This window comes from Prionailurus bengalensis, chromosome C2 (genome assembly GCF_016509475.1).
Source record: "Prionailurus bengalensis isolate Pbe53 chromosome C2, Fcat_Pben_1.1_paternal_pri, whole genome shotgun sequence".
NCBI classification, from domain to species: Eukaryota; Metazoa; Chordata; class Mammalia; order Carnivora; family Felidae; genus Prionailurus; species Prionailurus bengalensis.
Genome location: NC_057350.1, coordinates 39,029,908 through 39,050,237, shown reverse-complemented (window position 1 = coordinate 39,050,237; position 20,330 = coordinate 39,029,908). Strand labels below are relative to the sequence as shown.

Here is a 20,330-nt window from a genome sequence, read left to right as displayed (position 1 = left end):
GTATGTGTATATGTCTGTGCAGCCATATAAAATGGGCATTTTGGATAGCAGGAAAAAAAACGATTGTGTCAAAGAATGTGATTATATCAAATGCCATCATTTGCTTTCAGATGTGTTGAATTCTATCTTTGATGCAGAATCAACTTTGTTAAATTGTATTGCAGGGCTGCTTTTGCTAGGAAAAAATGAATTAAAGTAAATAAAATGTTATTTAATAAAATAAACCAGATACAAAATCTTGCCTTGTATTTACAGATAAATTTTAATGGAATATTTCATGGTCTAACACAAATATCAGACCCAATGACACTAATTCTTGTACAGCCTTTGGCTTACCCTGTATAACAAAATCTGTTATTTAAAGTAGACTATAAAATACCTTATGGTAAGTGAACTTCCAAAGACACAAAGAAAATCTCCCATAAATTTAAAAGCTTATCTCAAATTCTTATTGGCATAAGCTTAGGATGGATATATTATTAATTGTATTATCTTAGGTAGTTGAAATATATAATACTGGTTAGAGTGTGAAAATTAAAAAAAAATAGGTTTAGGTATTTTTGCTTCTGTTCCTAGTCAACATTAGTAAACACACATAAGTGAATGTAATATTACCTTTACAGATTATTAAAATTTTGGCAATCTCAAACAGATTTCCCTAAGTCAGCAACATTTTTTTTTACCCTTAGTGACCATATTACAAGGTTCATATTCTCCAAGGAGTAACGATTAAATGTTGTACAAATAACATTTATTCTACTACTGCTTAATTTTTAAAAATTCCACTTAGAAGTTTACAAGGAAAATAGGCATCACTAGAAAATCTAAAATGAATGGATAATGTGGTCAGTTGAAAAAGATATGTAAAATAATGTTTGGTTTGTAACATCTTTTATAACCTGTCAGTGGGAAAAAAGAAAGTTCCATCTTTCAATGTCTGCTTTCAGACCTAAGAAAATGAACTAAATGAATAGACAATTCAGTAGTGTCCAACAGATAACTAAAATTCAAATTTTATTTTTCCATATGTATCAGACATTTTTTTTTCTGACAAGACTTTACTGAAAGATGAAGTGCAAATGGGAACCCTGTAAGAATGTTTATAAGAGTTGTACATGACATATTTTAAGCGCCACTAAGTACACATTGAATACTTTGTAAGTATATAGGCATATCAACATGCAAGTGTCATGTACCTAATATTACAATATGCATTTTGTTTTTTGATGATGTTTATGATAACAGTAGATTCAATAATTGTGTTTTTCTATCTTCTGTGCAATATGTTTATTTTGGCAAATCTTCTTTACAGCACAGAATTTATTTTTATGTTGTCATAAATATACCCTTCCAAAAGTTATGAATTTCATGTCATATAAATAGAACATTTTATTTTTGAAGCTACATTACTGGGAACACCTGCATTTCTGGGTACCATTTTCAGAGATAAGTCTTTAAATTTTTTTTAACATGGCAGACTTGTTCCAATGTTGATTAGGTTGAAATATTTATGATAAAAATGGAGCTTTCTTGAGGGAATATTTTTTTGGTTGAATGAAAAGCTAAACAACCAATTCACAAATACTGATGTGAACTGAATATGAAGAAAATAGGTCAGTAATCCCAAACTCTTGGGTTACTACTTAACTGCATCATTGAATCTACAATAAGTACAGCAGGTACAGTTAAATAAATTTGTAAAGAGATTAAAATTTTATACATTTATAAGGAGAAAGTACTAGTTTTGAAAAATCTCTAAATTATTTTTCTATTTATGAGAATCATTCAATACATTAGAAACACAGAGAAACGCAAAAAAGATAAAGAGATAACAATTCAGTTTACATTTCATAGTTTGTTCAGTTTGTTTGTTTTTTAACCAACTGGTGACCACTGCTTTCAACCATCAAATATTTTATTGCATATAACTTTCACTATCAGCAAATATAAAGAGAAAAGTGTCTACTAGGAGCATGTACAAGGAAAAGCATCTGAAGAAAGAAAACATTTGAGGTTTAACAGTACTGTGTATAATAGAAGTGTAATGTCGCATTCATACCGCACTTAAAAGTCCGTGTGGGAAATCACCGCTGTTCTGACCCTGGATGTGGGAAAAGTGCTTAAGTGCTGAGCCCTGGGAGGCCTTTTTTTTTTTTCTTTTTTTTGCCCCTGCAATCTTCAAATATCTTTTAACTTTTTTTTTCTTTTGAAATATACAGTATGTGTTATAGGGGAAAATAGTGTTTTCTCTTTACATATTTTTCACATGTGGGCCCATTCTCTCCAAAATAACCATACATTTCTTGTAACTAACATATATATATATAAAACATATATATATATATGGAAAAGATGGTAAAGATTCGACCAAATATTATTTGTAACATAACAACATAACATAGAAACATCTTACTTGAAGCATATTTTATAGATTCAACATCATAATTTGAAATATTTTCTTGTGTCTTCTTTTTTTCTAAAGAAAAATCTGCTTTTAAAATGTAATTTCCTTTTTGAAAATTAAATTACATCATTTGAAAAATTCATATTATGTCTAAGCAGACACAATAAAGTGGGCATTTGTGGCAAGACTTTGCATTCATTGTTCAGGTATTATTTGTTAATAAGGAGGCAATTTTAAATACTTAAATTTTTGTCTTACATAGATAACACTTCTTGGGAAAATAAATCATTTACATAATTTTTACTTAAAAGCACAGCATTAATTTATGAGAAATTGTTGCATTTTAAATATTAAATGAAATGTCAGATTGGATTCCAAAGTGTTGCCATTTAAATTATTCTTTAAAAATCAACACAATTATATTACATTGAAATATCAGTAGGCATGAGAAGAAATATCCTTATAAAATTAGCATATTTTGCCTATAGGAAAAGTTAATGATAGAAAAGGAAAACCAATGCAGATCCATACACCACTGAATACACTAAAAGAAATTGGCTTTTGAGATTTCCCAGGGGCTAGGGAGAGGACTGTTATGATAGTCCCAAAGAGTGCTTCCTGGGAGATCCTGTAAATCATTATTTCTTCTATATCATAGCCCATGTTAAAAGTGAGAGGTAGAAGGATTATTGTAAGTATGCATGGCAGAGAACTTACCAGCTATATCCAATAACTATTGCATTCAATATTAATAATCTCAATACATAAAAATGCTGATGAGTTTAGAACCCATTCTTACACGTTGTCCCCTTTAGCTCTCTTTATAATCTTGCTACTTTCAATCCGTTGCCTTTGGAAGGGTATAAGTGCAAAGGGTATGTCTGGGACACAATAGGGAGAGAAAGGGGGAAAAAATAAAATAAATAGAACAAAGGTCTAAAAATTTTCCCATTAAGATATAGTGACTCTAACTACTGACTAAGGGTAACCTGTGTTCTTTGACTGAATAAATCTGTACTTATAATAAAAGTACCATAACCTATTAAAATATACACACATTTCAAAGAAAGTTTAAGAATTCCAAATTCAATTAGATATCAAGCAAAGTTTGAAACTCAGGTTATTTCTTTCTCTCCAGTTGTGCTAAAAAGTAGGCCAAATAATTTTATTGTGTCACATTAATGATTAAGAAAAACTTAAAGTGTTGTTGTTGAATCAACTGCATTTTTAATTAATGCTTTAGTGCGTGGGAGGTGAAGATTAGCAACCTCTTGGATGGTGTTAAAGAATTCTTTAAAATCCCTTTGCATGAAGTATCCAGCAATAGAATTTCAGATATTGCACTGAGTATATTTCAATATTGCCAGTGTATATTTCAAAACAAATTCTATTATCTACACTAAGATTTCCTCTTTCCCAATATTCAAAATGCATATTATAATTACATGGGTTTCCAACATCCATACACAGCAAGTACAAGATACTTACATGTACGTACACTGTAGTTACCTATATTTTGCATAGTTTTTAGTGTGTACTTTGTGCCACTTAATAAAAAGCATTACGCAGTAATTCTCGTTAGATGTTTCACTTATTTCAGCTGTGGTTGCCAGCTCTTTTTGTTTGTTTTATTTCGTATATTCATCACAGATTACCATTCGCAAAGGGGGATAATATTGGGCACTTTTAGTGGGCTCTACGTAATTAGCAATATGAAAGGGAAGTTGCAGTAAGATACGAGGTTTTGCATTTTCTCCACAATTAAAACATGTAACATGAAGTTCATTTTATCATTCATCAAATTATCCTTATGTCCAAAGGAAAAGAAAAAGTACTTTCAATGTTCCCCTTGGTAACACTTTGCAATAAGTGGCACTAAATTACACGATAACTGGTATGTCACATGGAAGAACCATCACCGTCAAACAGCTGCTGTACATGTGCCTATATGGAATCTCAATGCTGTTACAATCATGAGTACATAATTACAAGTGAGCCTGTCCTTTTAATTTGAGATATTTATATTTTTACAAAGAAATGAAAATAAATGAGGTGTTAGCTTCTTTGCCATATTTAGGAAAGTTAGTTTTCTTTCTCTATTTTAATTGTGGGATTTCAATGCAATATTAATCATCTTGAATCAATATGAGATCATCCAGTTTCTAGATTAAACTCCAAAATCAGGTTCCTTAAACTGCTTCTTGGATTCTCTGGTAAAAGAAAACAAGTTGAAATTTCTCTCTCTATCTTTCTTTCTCTTTCTCTCTTACACGCACACACACACACACTCACACATAAACATACACATATCAATACTCTGCGCATGGTCTCTATCTTTGCTTTTGTACTCACAAACGTTCCTTTTTCTTCCTAATTTTAATAATCATTCTATCTAGGACACTCAAGAATGGAAGAAAAAAAGAATGCTGTTTACACTTCTTTGATGGAGAACGATCAATTTACACTGTAAACAGTACACTGGCAGAGAATAGCTACTTTTGGTAAAGAATAATACTCCATATTCTACTAGGGGTGTGTGTGTGTTCACACTCCTTCAGTTGAGTTCCGTAGCTTCTGTGCTCAATAAGCAGAGACAGAATTTGGCTCTCTGTGCATACGCATGTGCACATTTCAGACATTGCAATTGACATGGTTCTATTTTGAAATGTTATTTTGTTTTTTTTTCCTGATTTTGGCAGAAATGGGCAGAATTTTTACAATTTATGTCCTTGTTTAGTGGAAATAAAATACATTTTACAGATAGGAAAATATGATTCTATTGCTATATTTTTCAGTAACTAAAAATGATACCTAATTCAAATCGAACTATCTTAACTGGCAAAACATTTTATTAGAGCCCACAAATCATAATATATTAGTCTCTTTTAAAGAGTTCTAATGAGTTTTTATATTACTCTAATGGGTTAAAAGAGTCAAAAATTTTGAAATACAACCAATTTTTGATTTCTAATTTTACAGTGCTATAAATAATGATTGAGTTATTTAGGCAACAATTTAGCAGTTGGAGCCAAGTAGAATATAGACAAAATGAAGAGGGATGTAAATACAGCATCAATGAAGAGTAGCAATTTTGTAAGTGCATCCTGAAATTAAGCTTTAAATAGTCATTGATGATGCAGTTTATACAACTTACTTCTGTAATAAGAACCTTTCCATTTTGTACTAACAGGATGAATTTTGTTTTGTGGAGTCTTTCTAAAGATTATGCATTGAAAGATATGAACAGTTTATAAACCTATTCTAGTTTCAATGTGTCTAGTAGCACCTACCTGATTCTCTCAAACTACCATACTATATTAACATATTATTGCATTTTTCCACAGATGGTATGGAGTGAACTGTAAAAACAAGCATGCAATCACATCAATGCAGACTTATTTCCTTAAAATGTCATACTGTATATGATTTATTATGTTAACACTCAACCACATCATATTATTTATGTTCTGTATATTCTGAAAAAGTGCTGCTTGACTGACATCGTCCTTTTTGTTTTGTAAGAAATCAACAAGATAAATGCTTCAACAATAAAAAAAAACAATTTAAAAATTCTAACGTTGTCTTTAAAAGTTTATACTTTTCTGATAAATAAGATACAGCACCCTTGTCTTCCATTTGATATTAATACATGATGTCATACTCAACCATTCTCATTTCCCAAAAATAAATTCCAAGATATTATTTTTAAAACCATAGGCCATCATGCTTTCAGACATCACAAGTATAGCTACCGTATTGTCCTATTTGTTTTCTTCTTAAAGGTGCAATGCTTCTGAATGGGAAAATAATTTTTTTATCTAACTGGATTTTTAATTTTTAGCATATAATAAATTTAATGAGAACTAATCTAGCAATATTGTATTTTACTAGAAGAAATAATATGACTTTAGATTTACTCTGTATCATATGTAAGAATACAGCATTTCTTAATGGTTAAATACACCAAAATTTCAGAAATAATCCAGAGAAAGAGACTTTCACCTTGGAGTTAAAAGCATGGCAGAAATTCTCCATCACTCACTGTTTCATAAGTTTGTACCTCACAAAATGCATAGACAGGAATTTAATAAAGAATTAGTTCATTTATACAGAAAACATATCTTAAACACTTCTTTTTGGCAAACCAACATAGGTAAGCAGCTCTGGAACTGCCAAATTATTATTATTTTTTTTAATTTTTAGCAAACTAAGAGTTTACTTTTAGGTTATTATTCAACTGTGGTTGTAATTGAAAACCTGAGGCTGTGCACTGGTTGTTAGCTTAAAATTACCTTTCCTTATAACATTGTGCTTCCATTGTATAACAAATAAAAATTAACAAGAACTAGAAAAATTTGTTGTTGAACAGTGCTAGGACATACAGACAAAAATACTAATACATGTTATCTACTTATAATATTGGTTTAAGTAATATCTAAAGGGATATAATGGACATTAGAAAATGCTTACTTATGACTGAATTACCTACAGCCAAAAAAGTTAAATATGTATCAAATAATGTTTAATTGGATTTATTATATGCACTATATACAGATACTAAATGTTTCAAAATTGTGCCCTATGGATACTTCAGTTTTGTTTAGGCAGGTGAGTTCTTATGGAGCAAATAAATTACAGAATCAAATTAGAGAAATGAATGAAATCTTTGTGATTCCCAAAGCAGTAACATGTTTGTAAAAACTTACTGGTAAATGAAGCTAAAATAACCTAATGGTGGAATCTATATAATTATATATAAGATGTCATGGCATGATTGGAATTCATACACATGGCTCCTGTATCAAATACTATATTTTTAAATAGCAAATTGATACAGCTTTACTAGTATAATCTCAAACATTCCAGAATCTATTCTACAGTGTGTTTTCTAGGGCATATGTTTCCAAACATGTCTTTGAAGGTGGACATGTGGAAAACACCGTAAACCTCTAATCTCTGATTAAACTTAAACACGTTAGGTCTTTACCTAATCCTACTACTCGTGAAAGCTGTCCAGTGGCAAACTGACAAAATTTATGATTTAATGGGGGAAAAGATGAGGGGGAAAAAAACACTTTGCATACTTTTTTTCAATGTATAAAAACAACTCAATACCATGATCCAAGGAGATGATTAACATTGTTAAGGCTGTATATTCAAGCACTGTATGTTAAGAGAGCAATGGTGTGGAATTTAGGCAGTAAGAAATGTCCTGCATTATGGATGGTACAGTAATTAAAGAATGATGCTTTCGACAGCTGATTGTTGGTATACACTGGCCACTGATAGCAGTACGGTATGGAAGTTAATAAAGGTAGCAGAAGATGGTAGAAATGAATTCTGAAAGATGATAGCCAGTTTTCTCCAGCAGCCAGCCTGGTAAGGAAAACTCATAATCTTGGCCTGCATTTTAAATGAAATACTCTTTTTTCTCTTCAGCATTGACTTGGCTGCCTTCAGCATTGATAATGGCTGTGTCAGCATCTGGTGCATCTTCGGCTCCTTTAGCTTCATTTGTTAAATATGTTCCTGTGGGTATTGAGAGAAAAAAATATATATATATATTTGTTAGTTCTGTGAGACTGGTAAAATAGCCAGCGTTAGCACTGCATTCATTGAGGAAGGAACTTATGCCCGATTTCTTATATGTGAGAACACATTCTGAGACATAAGAAACCATACATTTCAATCTTCTAATGTCGCACACTATCAGTTTTCAGGTATATGTTATAGATGAAGCAGTGGCCAGGTTAACTGGGCGCAACTGCCTAACTGGAATGGGTAATGAGTAGTTTGATTTCTTTAATGATGGATACAGACCATGTGATCCATGCAGCTGTAGCAATCAGGGCCCTTTGTGAAGATGTTGATAATGATCACATCAAACGTGTCATCTTTCATTTTGAAAACTCCACTTAAAAGTAGATTATGTCAATAGTTTGCTACCTAGCTCACTGCAAAAAAATCACACATTTTCCTCACTGATATGGCCATATGTGTGTCTATAAACCTACAGACAAAAACGTTGGCTGAACACTTAACATTATAGTTGAATGTCAATCCTAGAGATAAATACAAACTTGCTATTTTTTTTCCCTGAGCCAGTAACTCACTCTGTAACCTTTGGCCATTGGCTAAACATTATTTTGCTAAACGAATCCAACTTTCATTAAAATAATCAAGAATTCCCTGAAATAATTTCATATTTAGATCTCTCTGTCACGTATATGCATACACTCATTTAATATTTCACGATTAAGCTAGTCTTTAGAATATATTTTTGCCAAAGTTAAGAATACTTTGTTAAATATTACCTACCTTTATGTCTTGCCAGATATCGGCCAAGCAGAAATATAGAACACAGCGTAACAAATACAACTACAGCCACTATTCCTCCTATAAGAGCATGATCAGGGCCAGTCTGGCCAGCCAGAGCATTGGGATCTAGAAAAGAGAGTAAAATATCACACAACTGATGTGTTATTTAAGTATAGAGGGCATATCTGCATTACAATGAGTTATTCTGAAAATTAGCACATTTCTACTGAATTAAAATTTCATTAATGTGTATTAAACCAACCATCCAGTCAACAAATATTCATTTGTACAACATACCTGGGAATGTAACATTTGCCATATCAGTTACTGTTGCCATTGAGTTTACATTTTAAGACTGGATAAACAAACACATGTATACAATGTTCCATGGTTTTATGCCTTTCATTCCTCTTCTCTTTCTGAAAATATGGGAGACTCTGTATATCCGTGTGTATGTGTGTATTTTTTTAGTGTGATGAACACCACTATATCATTTAAGAAATAAAATTATGTCATAGGAAAGGCTGGGACTGAGATGATAACCCAGGATTTATTATCATATAAATATTATTTAAAGCTATGGCAATTGATGAACTCCCCAAGGTAGTGAGTCTAAAAAGAGACAAGAAGTGTGACAACTGAACTGAGGAACTCCCATATCTAAAGTCTAGGAAGAGAAAGTGCTTCCAGTAGAACCAACTGAGCAGGAGAGAACAGTGAGTTAGGAAAATATCCTGCAGAGTACATTGTAGTTGATCAAAGGAAAGAACATATTTCAAGGAGAGGACGGTGTCACAATTTGTGTTTAATGTGATTGACAGAAGGAGGAAAATGAATACTCAATGTAGAGGATTAAGTGCCTATTTGACTTGTAGCTTTAGAGAAAGTAGCTAGAGAGGTACTGATTAATAATATACTTTCACATTTGGCCTTTAGTAAAACATTACAGGAAAGACACGAACCCAGCAAAGGATAGCCAGCTTTCAAGCAGAAATGAAACGAGGAAAAGAAAGCCCAGACAACTGGGAACTCCAAAGTTTGGAAAATCAACTATTTATAGAAGCCACATAATAAGGGATTAAAACTGAAAGAAGCTTTGAGCAACAAAACCCACTAAGGTTGAACCCTACCACAAAGGTCGGATTCAGTGTACTGCCTCCCCTCCCAAGCCCATATTGCAAGTATCCTCATGCTAATTATTTATGGTCTAAAGGACAGAGAAAGCAAAGAAAAAAATTAGGCTTTACAATTATGTCTTCAAAAGATCTTAAACTGTGATTATAGACACATGAATATGACATTTTAGGAGTCTACTGTGTTTTTCATGAAACTATTGCATGAAAGTAGCATTATCTAGATAGACAAAAAAAAGTCTATTTAAAACTTCAAACAACCTCAGGATCCCCAAACTTGGTGGAGGCAAGAAGTGGACTATAAAAGCTATGCAGTCTCCCTGAAGAGCATACTTCAGATGTGCCCATGGAATATAACTTACAGATTGAATTCTCCCATAGGGCAGAATTGGGGGAAACAAAAAAGAATGGACAAAGGAGAATTCAGTTTCTTCAAGGAAGTACAACTACTGCCAAGGCAGAGGGATCTTTGATTGCCAGTCTGGGATGTTTTCATAATTGCTATAGATAAGTGACTACTCAGTGTTTCTCATTCTCTATTTCCAAATGAGAGCATTTATATTAAGAAGCACTTCCTCTTGGCTGTGTGCTATCACTGTATTTTGTGTATGGGTAGAGAGGAGCATTAATAATTAATAATTTGTCCTTTGACAAATACATCCAGATATCATGAATAAGACTGTGAATATCTGAAGAGCTTAGTCTTCGAATTGGATACCTTGGCTTGATGGGACGTTAGGTTGTGTCTTTAGACAGGGTATGGAAGTGGTTTGTGTGAGGGAAAAGAAGTGAAAAAATATTTGGTAATCACAAGGATATACTGGGGAAGAGACTTCTAGCGAATAACAAACATGTTTCCTTTTCTTTCAGTGCACATAGGAAAACATTTTCTGGCTTCACTTCAGTTAAATGTAATCATGTGATCTGTGTTCTGGACAACTGAATGAAGATCCAGCCAATAAAAACGTCCCATGTGTAAACTTCCAAGGTGATCTCAGGAGATACAAACTGAAACTGAGAGAAGCTACAAGAGTAAGTAAGGCTATAGATCACTCAGTCTCCACCTGGAAGAAAATTGCCCAGCTAAGAATATATGCCTTGAAAATTGTCCAACTAAGAATACATGTCCAAGGGGGAATAAAAAAGGTTTATTTTAAAAACACTGAGTATTAAAAAGTGAACCTGCCATTGCAGCTGTTGTCAATGTACCTTTCTATTATATATTACTTGTATTTCCCTTAATTTCTGCCATTAGATGTAAATCTAAAAATTAAAAAACAGGAAGAAAAAGAAACAAAAAATAAGCCTGCCACACCTCTGAATTACCTATTCCTATTCCTTGCTTAGACACTTTAGAATGAGTTCCAAATCCCACTTCTTGCTCAAGTCCCCAAATACACATGGTCGTAAATCATTTCTCTCTCTCAGAACTGAGCACTCTTTTTGGGAACTGAGAAGTCACTCTTATTCATACATCTCTGTACCTGTCTCATTTCCTGAAGGTAATTCTGAAACATACTATTTCCAGACCAATTGGAATAAACGATATTATTTAAAGACTATTGATAAATATTGCCAAATTATATTGTAGAAAGATTATATAAATTCATCCTCCACCAACAGCATCTGAAGGATTTTCACCTCTATAATACTAACATCAAATATTATAATTAAAAAAATTTGCCAATCTAATATTGATAAGTGTTAAATATTTGGTATTTACAAGTTACCATAAATGTGTCTTACTACTTTTGTCCATATGAATTCATTAATTTTGAAATGGTTGTTAATGAAATTTGATTATTTTTTTCATTCAGATTTTGTTGCAACATCTCTTTCCATAGAAAGTTGGACATTTTTAACAATTTTTTGTTTATTCTTCATTTGTGGTCTTTTCAGTTGATAGATAAGTCTTATAATTTTATGTAATCAAGCCTATCAAACTTTTGTGTTATGATGTCTGACTTGTGGGTCATGATTTGAAATGCTTTTGCCATGATATACACATATAGATTTATGCAGTCATCTAACATTTTTATTGTCATATTTTAATCTATATAAAATATATTTTGGTCTATGGTTTGAAGCTAAAGTATAAAAGAGAACTTTAATTCTTATTTGACAATAAGAACTTTAATGTTCTCCACACTACTTCTTTCATCATAGATGTTATCATCTACCATAAAGTAAATATATACATACATTACGGTTTGGAATATTCTAATCTATTATATGTGAGGAATATATACACAATCCTACACCAAGATTGTAGGGTTTTTAATTGTAGACAATTATAATATAGATTCATTATCTCCAGTTCCTGTGTAAGTTCTTATTCTGACTAAAACTGAAGAATTAACTTTGTTCAATAAAACAGAATAGTCTTTAAATAATCTTGAGGTTATATTTTCAATGTTGTTTCTCAGAATAAAGGCATTCAAGAATTTTGAAAACCTACATTGTGTTCCTTTAGGTCAATGTGGAGGAATGAACAGGAATGAAAAAATGGTCTACAGCAAAATGGACTCTTTTCTTCTTCAGATTTGCTGGAGTTTTCAGGGGAATCCGAGTACTGGAAATGAAGAGAGTGACAACTAAGATAACCCAACTCCTCTCCCTGAGTGCCACTAGCCTGGGCTCTCTCACAGCCACCTGTCTTCTCCTTCCTCTCCCCAAGAGCAGTAAGTACCAGTCCACAGAGTCCCAGCTCCAAGGTGGGCTTTCCAGTTCACTTTCCAATCCCAGGGTACACTTTCTGAGGTTTGGAGACCACATTTGGAAAAGTCAGTTTTCAGTTTGCTGAAAATCTCAATTTACTGGGCAACTAGTACTGTAGTTTTAAAAATCATTTTAATGCACTGGAGAAGTCTTAGATCAGGTGTAGAATAATTTTGCAAGAAACAAAAACATAACAGATTCTTTATTGGGATTATAATAATTTATAGATGTTCTTTTATGTTATGCATTTTCATAATCATAGCATGATTCTTCAGGTATTCAAACCTTTATTATCTTCTAGTAGGTTGCATAGTTTTCTGCTATAGGACTTGTATATTTATATTAATGTTATTTCCCATTTTTAAACAATATTTTAATATTTTGAAACATTTCAACATTGTTTAAAAATATTTGTAAATGTTACCACTTTTTCATTACACTTTATGCTTTTTTTGTTTTATTTTCAGTTTTTTCTTTTGTACTTTATTTTCTAAAGGATTATGTAAAGTATTTGTCAAGATTATATTTATCATTTTTATTTCCTGACCATGAAACTTACTCAATTTTCCTACTAGTTTCTCTCATTCCTCTTCTACTGTCTTAGCAATAAAAAAAAATGAAGTACAGCCTTCTGAAGTTTCCTTACAGATAGCTGAGTCTTCATTATTATTCAGATAAATACATCATATATCTTTAAGACCATTATTCATTCTCAAGTGTTAGTCTATGATTTGTTGGAGTTAGTCTATTAAAACTGGAGTGAGTAAATCCCAACAGATTTAGCAATATATTAGCAGTCTCTTTAGCTAATAATGCAGAAAACACAAAGAATATCATAGAATTAAAATTTTCTGAACTGTTAACATCTTTCAATTAAGGTTATTGGACACTTAACAAAGCATTCCAAAGAGAAAATTATGTCAAATAATAATAATTCTTTTAGGAAAGTCAGAGGAATAATAACCAGATACTTTTTCTGAATAGCTCCTTAACTATTAAAATAATTGAAATTGACAAAAAAATAATATTTAGGTTAGTAATTTCTGATATTTAGAAAAGTAGAAAGTAACCTTAAAGTACAGGGTTATTGTAAATTAATTTATTGATTTGTTTATTTTTAATTTTTTTAATGTTTATTTATTTTTGAGAGAGAGCAAGCATGCCTCCGAGGGAGCACGCACATGCAAGTGGGGGAGGGGCAGAGAGACAGGGAGACACAGAATCCGAAAGGGGCTCCAGGCTCTGAGCTGTCAGCACAGAGCCCAGCATGGGGCTCGAACCCACTGAGCTGAAGCTGGACGCTTAACCGACTGACCCAACGAGGCACCCCTATTTATTTATTTTTGAGAGAGAGAGAGTATAAGCAAGGAAGGAACAGAGAGAGAGAGATGGAGAGAATCGCAAGGAGGCTCTGTTCTCCTACCGCAGCACTCAAGGTAAGGCTTGAACCCACAGACTGTGAGTTCATGACCCGAGCTGAAACCAAGAATCAGACATTTAACTTACTGAGATACCCAGGTGCCCCAAGTAGTTTTATTTAACATCTTAACATGGAGAATCCTAAAGTATATAATTCTCTCTCTGAAATCATTACTGGGGGTTTCTATCAACAAAGAACTAGTCAGCCATGTGTTTCCCCTTAAAATGAGAATATAAGCTTCAAAGTATTTGACTCTCTAGGATCACAGCTTGCATAAATTATAAATGACAAATATTTTTTAATTTATGTGTTAGAATTATTTTAATAAAAAATAATTTTATCAAGTTATCATTTATGATTTCCAGTTTGAACAAAATGGTAGGTAGGAAGTGAAATTAAGATCACTTTATGTAAATATTTTTAAATTAGTTTTTTAAGACTCTTTTTAAAAGAAAATGGTTTTCATTATATATTAAAATAAATGTTTTCAAAGCCAAATATGGATTAACAATAGTAATATTGTAAATGTTAATATTCTAAGGATGGGTACTATGATAAGCATGCTGAGACATATCCTCATGAGGTTGATAAGAAATTTTCACTGTTTTCTCACTGAAATCTAATAAGTATTATCTACAAAACTATTTATATGTCAAGTTTCAGACTAAAGATTCATTATCAATAGTTCAGTATCATGGAATAGTGAATTGGATAGTAGATGAAAATTGCCAATTAGGTTTGAGGTTAAGGTAAAGAGAAACCTTTGATAAATCTAGGAATAGTAGTCAATGTCAATATTGAAAAATACGAGTAAGAAAAAGATGGCATGAATAAAAAAAGAATTGGCGAAAGAAACAAATGTCTCTTGTGCAAAAGCCACCGAACATAGTTCCCTACTAACAACCATCAGAGTTGTGGAACGTCAAGAGTTAAATGAATGAAGGACATAAATTTAGACCAAATATGATCAGAATGCATGATAAGAGACACTTCAAAAATTAGTCCACTTATATCTCTATACTCTATCCATATTGTAGGATTTTTTAAAAGTGAAAACTCTTAGAGAAATTTCAGTTTAACTATAAAATGGTTCAAAAATATGAAATAAAGCTCAAAAATAAGTGTGAAAATGGGATTATCACCCTTAGAAATAGAAAGAATAGATGATTTTTCAAGTTTAGTTTCCCTATTTAGTGATTCTGAATCACCATCAAATGATATTTAGCTTTTCTAGTTAATTCTCTTTGCTGGGAATATACTTATTTACATTTTTAAGACTTTGGAAAGTAAGATATTATTTTTGAGAAACTATTATAGACTGAATTGTGTTTTTTTTCCAAAATCCATACATTGAAGTTCTAATCCCCACTATGGTGGTGTTTGGAGATGGATTGGATGTGAGAAAACTAGGTTTCAATGAGGTCAAGGCCTCAAATGGTGAGACCCTCATGCATGAGATTAGTGCCCTTTTAAGAAAAGATACCAGGGCTACCTCTCTCTCTGTCTCTCGGTCCCTCTCCCCCTCTCTGTCTTTCTTTCCCTTCCATGTGAGGACACAACTTGAATGTAGCTAAGCAAATCAGGAAGAGATCTTTCACCAGAACCTACCACGCTGGCACATTGATCTTAATCTTCCAGGCTCCACAACTGTGCAAAATAAATTTCTGTTGTTTAAGTCACTCAGTCTATGGTATTTTGTTTTGGCAGCCTGAACTAAATAATGTAGAAACTATAGTATGGTCTTTTTCATGTATTATCTCACTTGACTAATATGAAAATTTAAGGACATGGAAAATAGATTTGGGGGAAGTGTGAATAATCCATACTCATTCCCTGCCAAATTTTTATAGACAGAACAGCCAAGACTGCACCAATCAACTTTTTAGTGAGTTACCTGTAATTGAGTTGCACATTGTATTAGGTGCTGTAGTGTGTTAACATTGCAAACCCCTGCCCTCTATCCATTCACACAGAGGTGTTTCATAGTGGTTAAGATGTAAGGATTGACATCAAGAGTATCACACAGAGGTGTTTCATAGTGGTTAAGATGTAAGGATTGACATCAAGAGTATCAGACAAAATCAATCTAGGAATGAAACTATGTTGTGTTGTGTACATAAATATAAGGGGAACAGTAGAATAGAAGAAAAGTCAGTTAAAGTTTTCAAGTGGAAGAAATTGCTCACAAATTCCCGGATTTACAAATTGTTTATAGCAAACCTTAAACCACTTACTGTTATTTTGACTTTGAACAAGTTTCTTAACCTTTTCATCTTTCAAATGTGAATAATTCTTATTTTCCAGGGCTGTCAAAAATTAAATATGTTACTGTAAATAAAGGGTTTAGAAGAATATCTGACACAGTGTAATGTAAGTACTCTCTAACAGTTATAAGAGGGGGGAGGAAGGTGGAAAATATAAACTGCCATGTAGGAAAAGGTAGGTTTCCTTTTTTAACTTTTAAAAGACTCATTCAGGACTTTGCTCTCAATGGTAATAGTGAAGCACTCTAAATGTCTGAATATTTGAAAAATGGGGAGGGGATATTAATAGAAGAAAATTTGCATAACATGAGATTGAATAAAATGAAGCTGGTGGGAGTTTGATGGGTGAGGATTAAATGAGAGAATAATTTATTGAGTATTTAATCTATGCCAGGTTCTGTATTATAAATGGCTTATTTTATTCAAAGCATGCAAAGTGTTGACTCAGAAAATCATAGTTATTATTAATGTAAAGATTGATAAACCATGGGACAGCTTGTCTAAGCAAGTTTTTGGAATAGTTTTTGAAAGACTTTAAAAATAATTATGAAAGTCAGTTTTTTAGGATGTGTCAGATGACTTCTATTTTGAGAACAAGTTTGTTGAGGTAATTCCTAGCATTTTATTTTTTCACACAATTGTATTCTCTTTCCTTGTATCATAAGGAGGAATTCAGTGCCCATCCATGCTAAATGACTTCCTGTTAGTGCTGTTTATTCATCTCGTAAAATGTTCTTCTTTCCCTCTATGTATGTGGCGTCCAAACAACACTGGTTGGTCTCCCCATGTCAATTGACCCTGAATTATTTCATTCAGAAATTGTTTTTCCCTTGAATTAATTCACTTGCTTTAGTCTTATATTGCCTCATAGATGCAAGTTTACTTGAAAGATGAGAGTTTCATCTTATACTTGTAATGTAGCTGAAACAGCACTTTTACACTCGCTCTCAGTTCTTAGAAGGTAGCAGATTTAGTGAGTGAATGGATAATATTAAGTTCTTACACTAAAGTCCAGACAGAACTTGTGTCTTTAGATACCATTTGCTCTGCTGAGCAGTAAGTCAGTTCATAGTATTAAATTATTTGTTAAAAAATAATAATACTGTCACTACTTAAATATTTTATAAATTATTGCTAAGTAAAAATGACTCATCCAGATTTGTACTTAACACTTTGGATAATTTGGTTCTAACATTAAATTAGAATTTTTTCCATGTATTTAAGAGCCAGCTTTGTTTTCTAACACTTCAGAAAGAGAACCCCTATTGCAAAACATTGGAAATAGTTATACATAATTTACTGATAAAAAATATAGTGTTCTTTGGCAGTATATGACATAAGCAAAGTACCCGGAGAAAAATATATCAGCATATTCACTCAAGGATCATCTATTACCTTCTAATTTTATGTACAATTACTGTTCTTACAAAACTACTTAAGAACAATCTCTAAGGAATAAAAAAACATGAAAATATATTGTTCTTTGTGTGCAGTGATTTACACATAATTTTAACTATGAACAACATGTATAGGGACTCTAAATCTATGGGTTCTAAATTAAGGCTTCCTCATACAACAGGTTTTCATTAATAGGGAAAATTCCCAGCAAGCACAACACTTAGCCTTTCTTCTCAAAATATATTGATTGCACCATACATTTTGCTCCACATCAAGCTCATAAATAGATGTGCTGCCACATGTTTCTGGGTGTAATAGCATATAGACTTCCTCTTCAAAAAGATTATGAAAATAATTACAGAATTACTATTTTGTCTTGAATTTAGTGTTTGTTTCAAGGCTGTTTAGCTTAGAGTTATAATCAATTTATAAACGTTGTAGCAAGTGAAGTGTGATTGTCACTCATGCCAACGTGAAGTGTGGCTGCATCCTACACAAATTTCATTCACTGGACTACAAATTCTCTCCTGTGAGAATTGTCTCCACTCAAAATCTGTTTTTCATTTTGTATGAATTACAGGTTTCCTAATTATATAACAATTGGTTTTATTAACATGTATTATGGATAGTTAATAGTGTGCTGGGCCCAAACAACATACACACTTGAATAAGATACTCTATTTGTCCTTGAGATCTAAAATCTAAGTGGAAAATTTCTCCTAAAAAAAAGTGTTCTTATTTTTGGATAAAAGGAGGTTCTAGCACAAATCTCTTCATTTCACTGGTCTTTCTCTCTCAGGATATTATTTCCTTGACTGCTTCAAACGAGGAAACTTTTCAGCTCTGAAGAATTTGAACAATTTAGAGAGGACTTTCAACCAGCAGAGTAGTGTGACTATTAGGGCCGCTGAGGGCCCTTCACAAATGCTTCATCTCATTTAGCACTGATATCCAAAAGGGGAGAGAACTTGCCAGAGTGATTACCTGTGTGATAACAGGAGGAAGGTGAAAGAAAGGAATGTTCTTTAAGGTTATCTATGAGATCAAAGGGAGAACAAAATAAGTTCTTGGATAGCTATCGGGTTATTTACAGCTTGGAAAAGTTAGCTAAATTATCCATTATGCAGATGACATGGAGTGTAATTTTCCTGCCTTAAATAACAGTCTCTCTTTAAGATCACAGAAGATCTGAAATAGTATTATTACTCAGAACCATAAATCCCAAGTATTACTTTCAGTTTGACGTTCTTAGAGTTTCACTGTCCTAAGTCTATAAATAAGGATGGTATACCTCCTCTACCTTCTTCCTCAAAGAATTAGAGTTAAAATCAGTTTACATGGACCCTGTGCATATAAGTCACGTCTAACAGGTACTCAATAAAAATAATGTGAGTAAAATAATGAGTTTTGTAAGAAAAGAGACTATAAACAAACCTGGATTTTGTAGGTTTGCATTTTTTTTTCAGGTAAAATATGCTCAAATTCATTCTACGGTGCACAATTTCTCTTACATTTCTGTGATCTGTAGAAGCTGCTGTTTTTTTTCTGTTGCCTTATGTCTTGCTCACTAGGAACTGTTCTGCCTTCAATTTCAACAATACCTAACTCTTTGCACATGACTGGTCTCAGCCTACACACAAAAAATAAATAAATGGGAACAACCATTAAGAAGGAAGACAAATGACTGGTATATAACATTGCCATATGTCTATTCTGGCAATGTACCCTGTGCAAATCTAAAAGGATGAATTAAATTATTTTTAAGCACACTAGAAGTTAAATAAGTTTTATGCAAGGATTTCTGCAGAAGAGGAAAATCTAGATTTAAACACATTTCTTCTTAAACTAAACTAAAAAGAAATAGCTTAATCATAATTAAATTAAGTGTTCTATCAGAGAAATCAATAATAGGACAGGTTTATTTTTAAAATCTTTAGAAAATATAAAGAATAAATGTTTGACAATGACAATATTTATAACACTCAATATTTTTCTAAAAAGTTTAGTCTGTAGCAATTGTTTATGTCACAGCATAAATTATTACAATAAAGAATAAATATTTAAAAATGATGGGGAAAGATCACCTGTGGGAGCATGTCCATTTTTTTTTTATGGACTAATATATTAGAAACACAATACCACGGGTACTAAAATAATTTCCCTTTATAAACGAGTCATCTCTGAAATGTGTACTATACCACTGATCAATTCAGTCAAATAGCCTTGCATCTGCTAATATTTTGAATTGGTTACTCTAATAATAATTATAATAGTCATATTACCTATGTTCATGTATGTTTTTAAAATTACTATAAATGGTCATTGAACCAGTTCTTCAGTTACAATGATGAGTATATTTAGAAGAATATAATGTGCACATCCCCTTTATACATTGTTTAAAAGAAACCATCACATACCAATGGGAAAAGCTTGTGCATGTTTTAAATTTTAAATCTTAAGTTTACTGGAATCTTATCCCAGTATTTTTTTCATATACTAGTTTATGTTCAAATAGAAAGTAAACCTCTCTAATCTTGCCTTTACTGGTTCTTCACACAATAGCTATTGGAACAATATGTTACTTAACCTCTCTCTGCCTCACTATCCACATATATAACACAGGATAAGAGTAGTATGAGCCACACGGAATTTCTGCAGGAATCAGATGAGGTTAT

The 20,330-nt window shown here is 32.2% G+C and overlaps 1 protein-coding gene across 3 annotated transcripts in view; it reads right to left on the bottom strand.

Moving 5' to 3' along the window:
• Positions 1-238: 238 nt before the first annotated feature.
• CADM2 (cell adhesion molecule 2) overlaps positions 239-20,330 on the bottom strand; it is a 1,070,151-nt gene continuing 1,050,059 nt past the window's right edge. For all 3 annotated transcript variants that reach the window (XM_043593883.1, XM_043593885.1, XM_043593884.1), the window contains 2 exons: positions 8,723-8,848; positions 239-7,933 (listed from right to left, as the gene is read on the bottom strand). In XM_043593883.1, the coding sequence (XP_043449818.1) occupies positions 7,815-7,933; positions 8,723-8,848 (245 nt within the window). In that variant the 3' untranslated portion in view covers positions 239-7,814. The remainder of the gene's footprint in view (positions 7,934-8,722; positions 8,849-20,330) is intronic.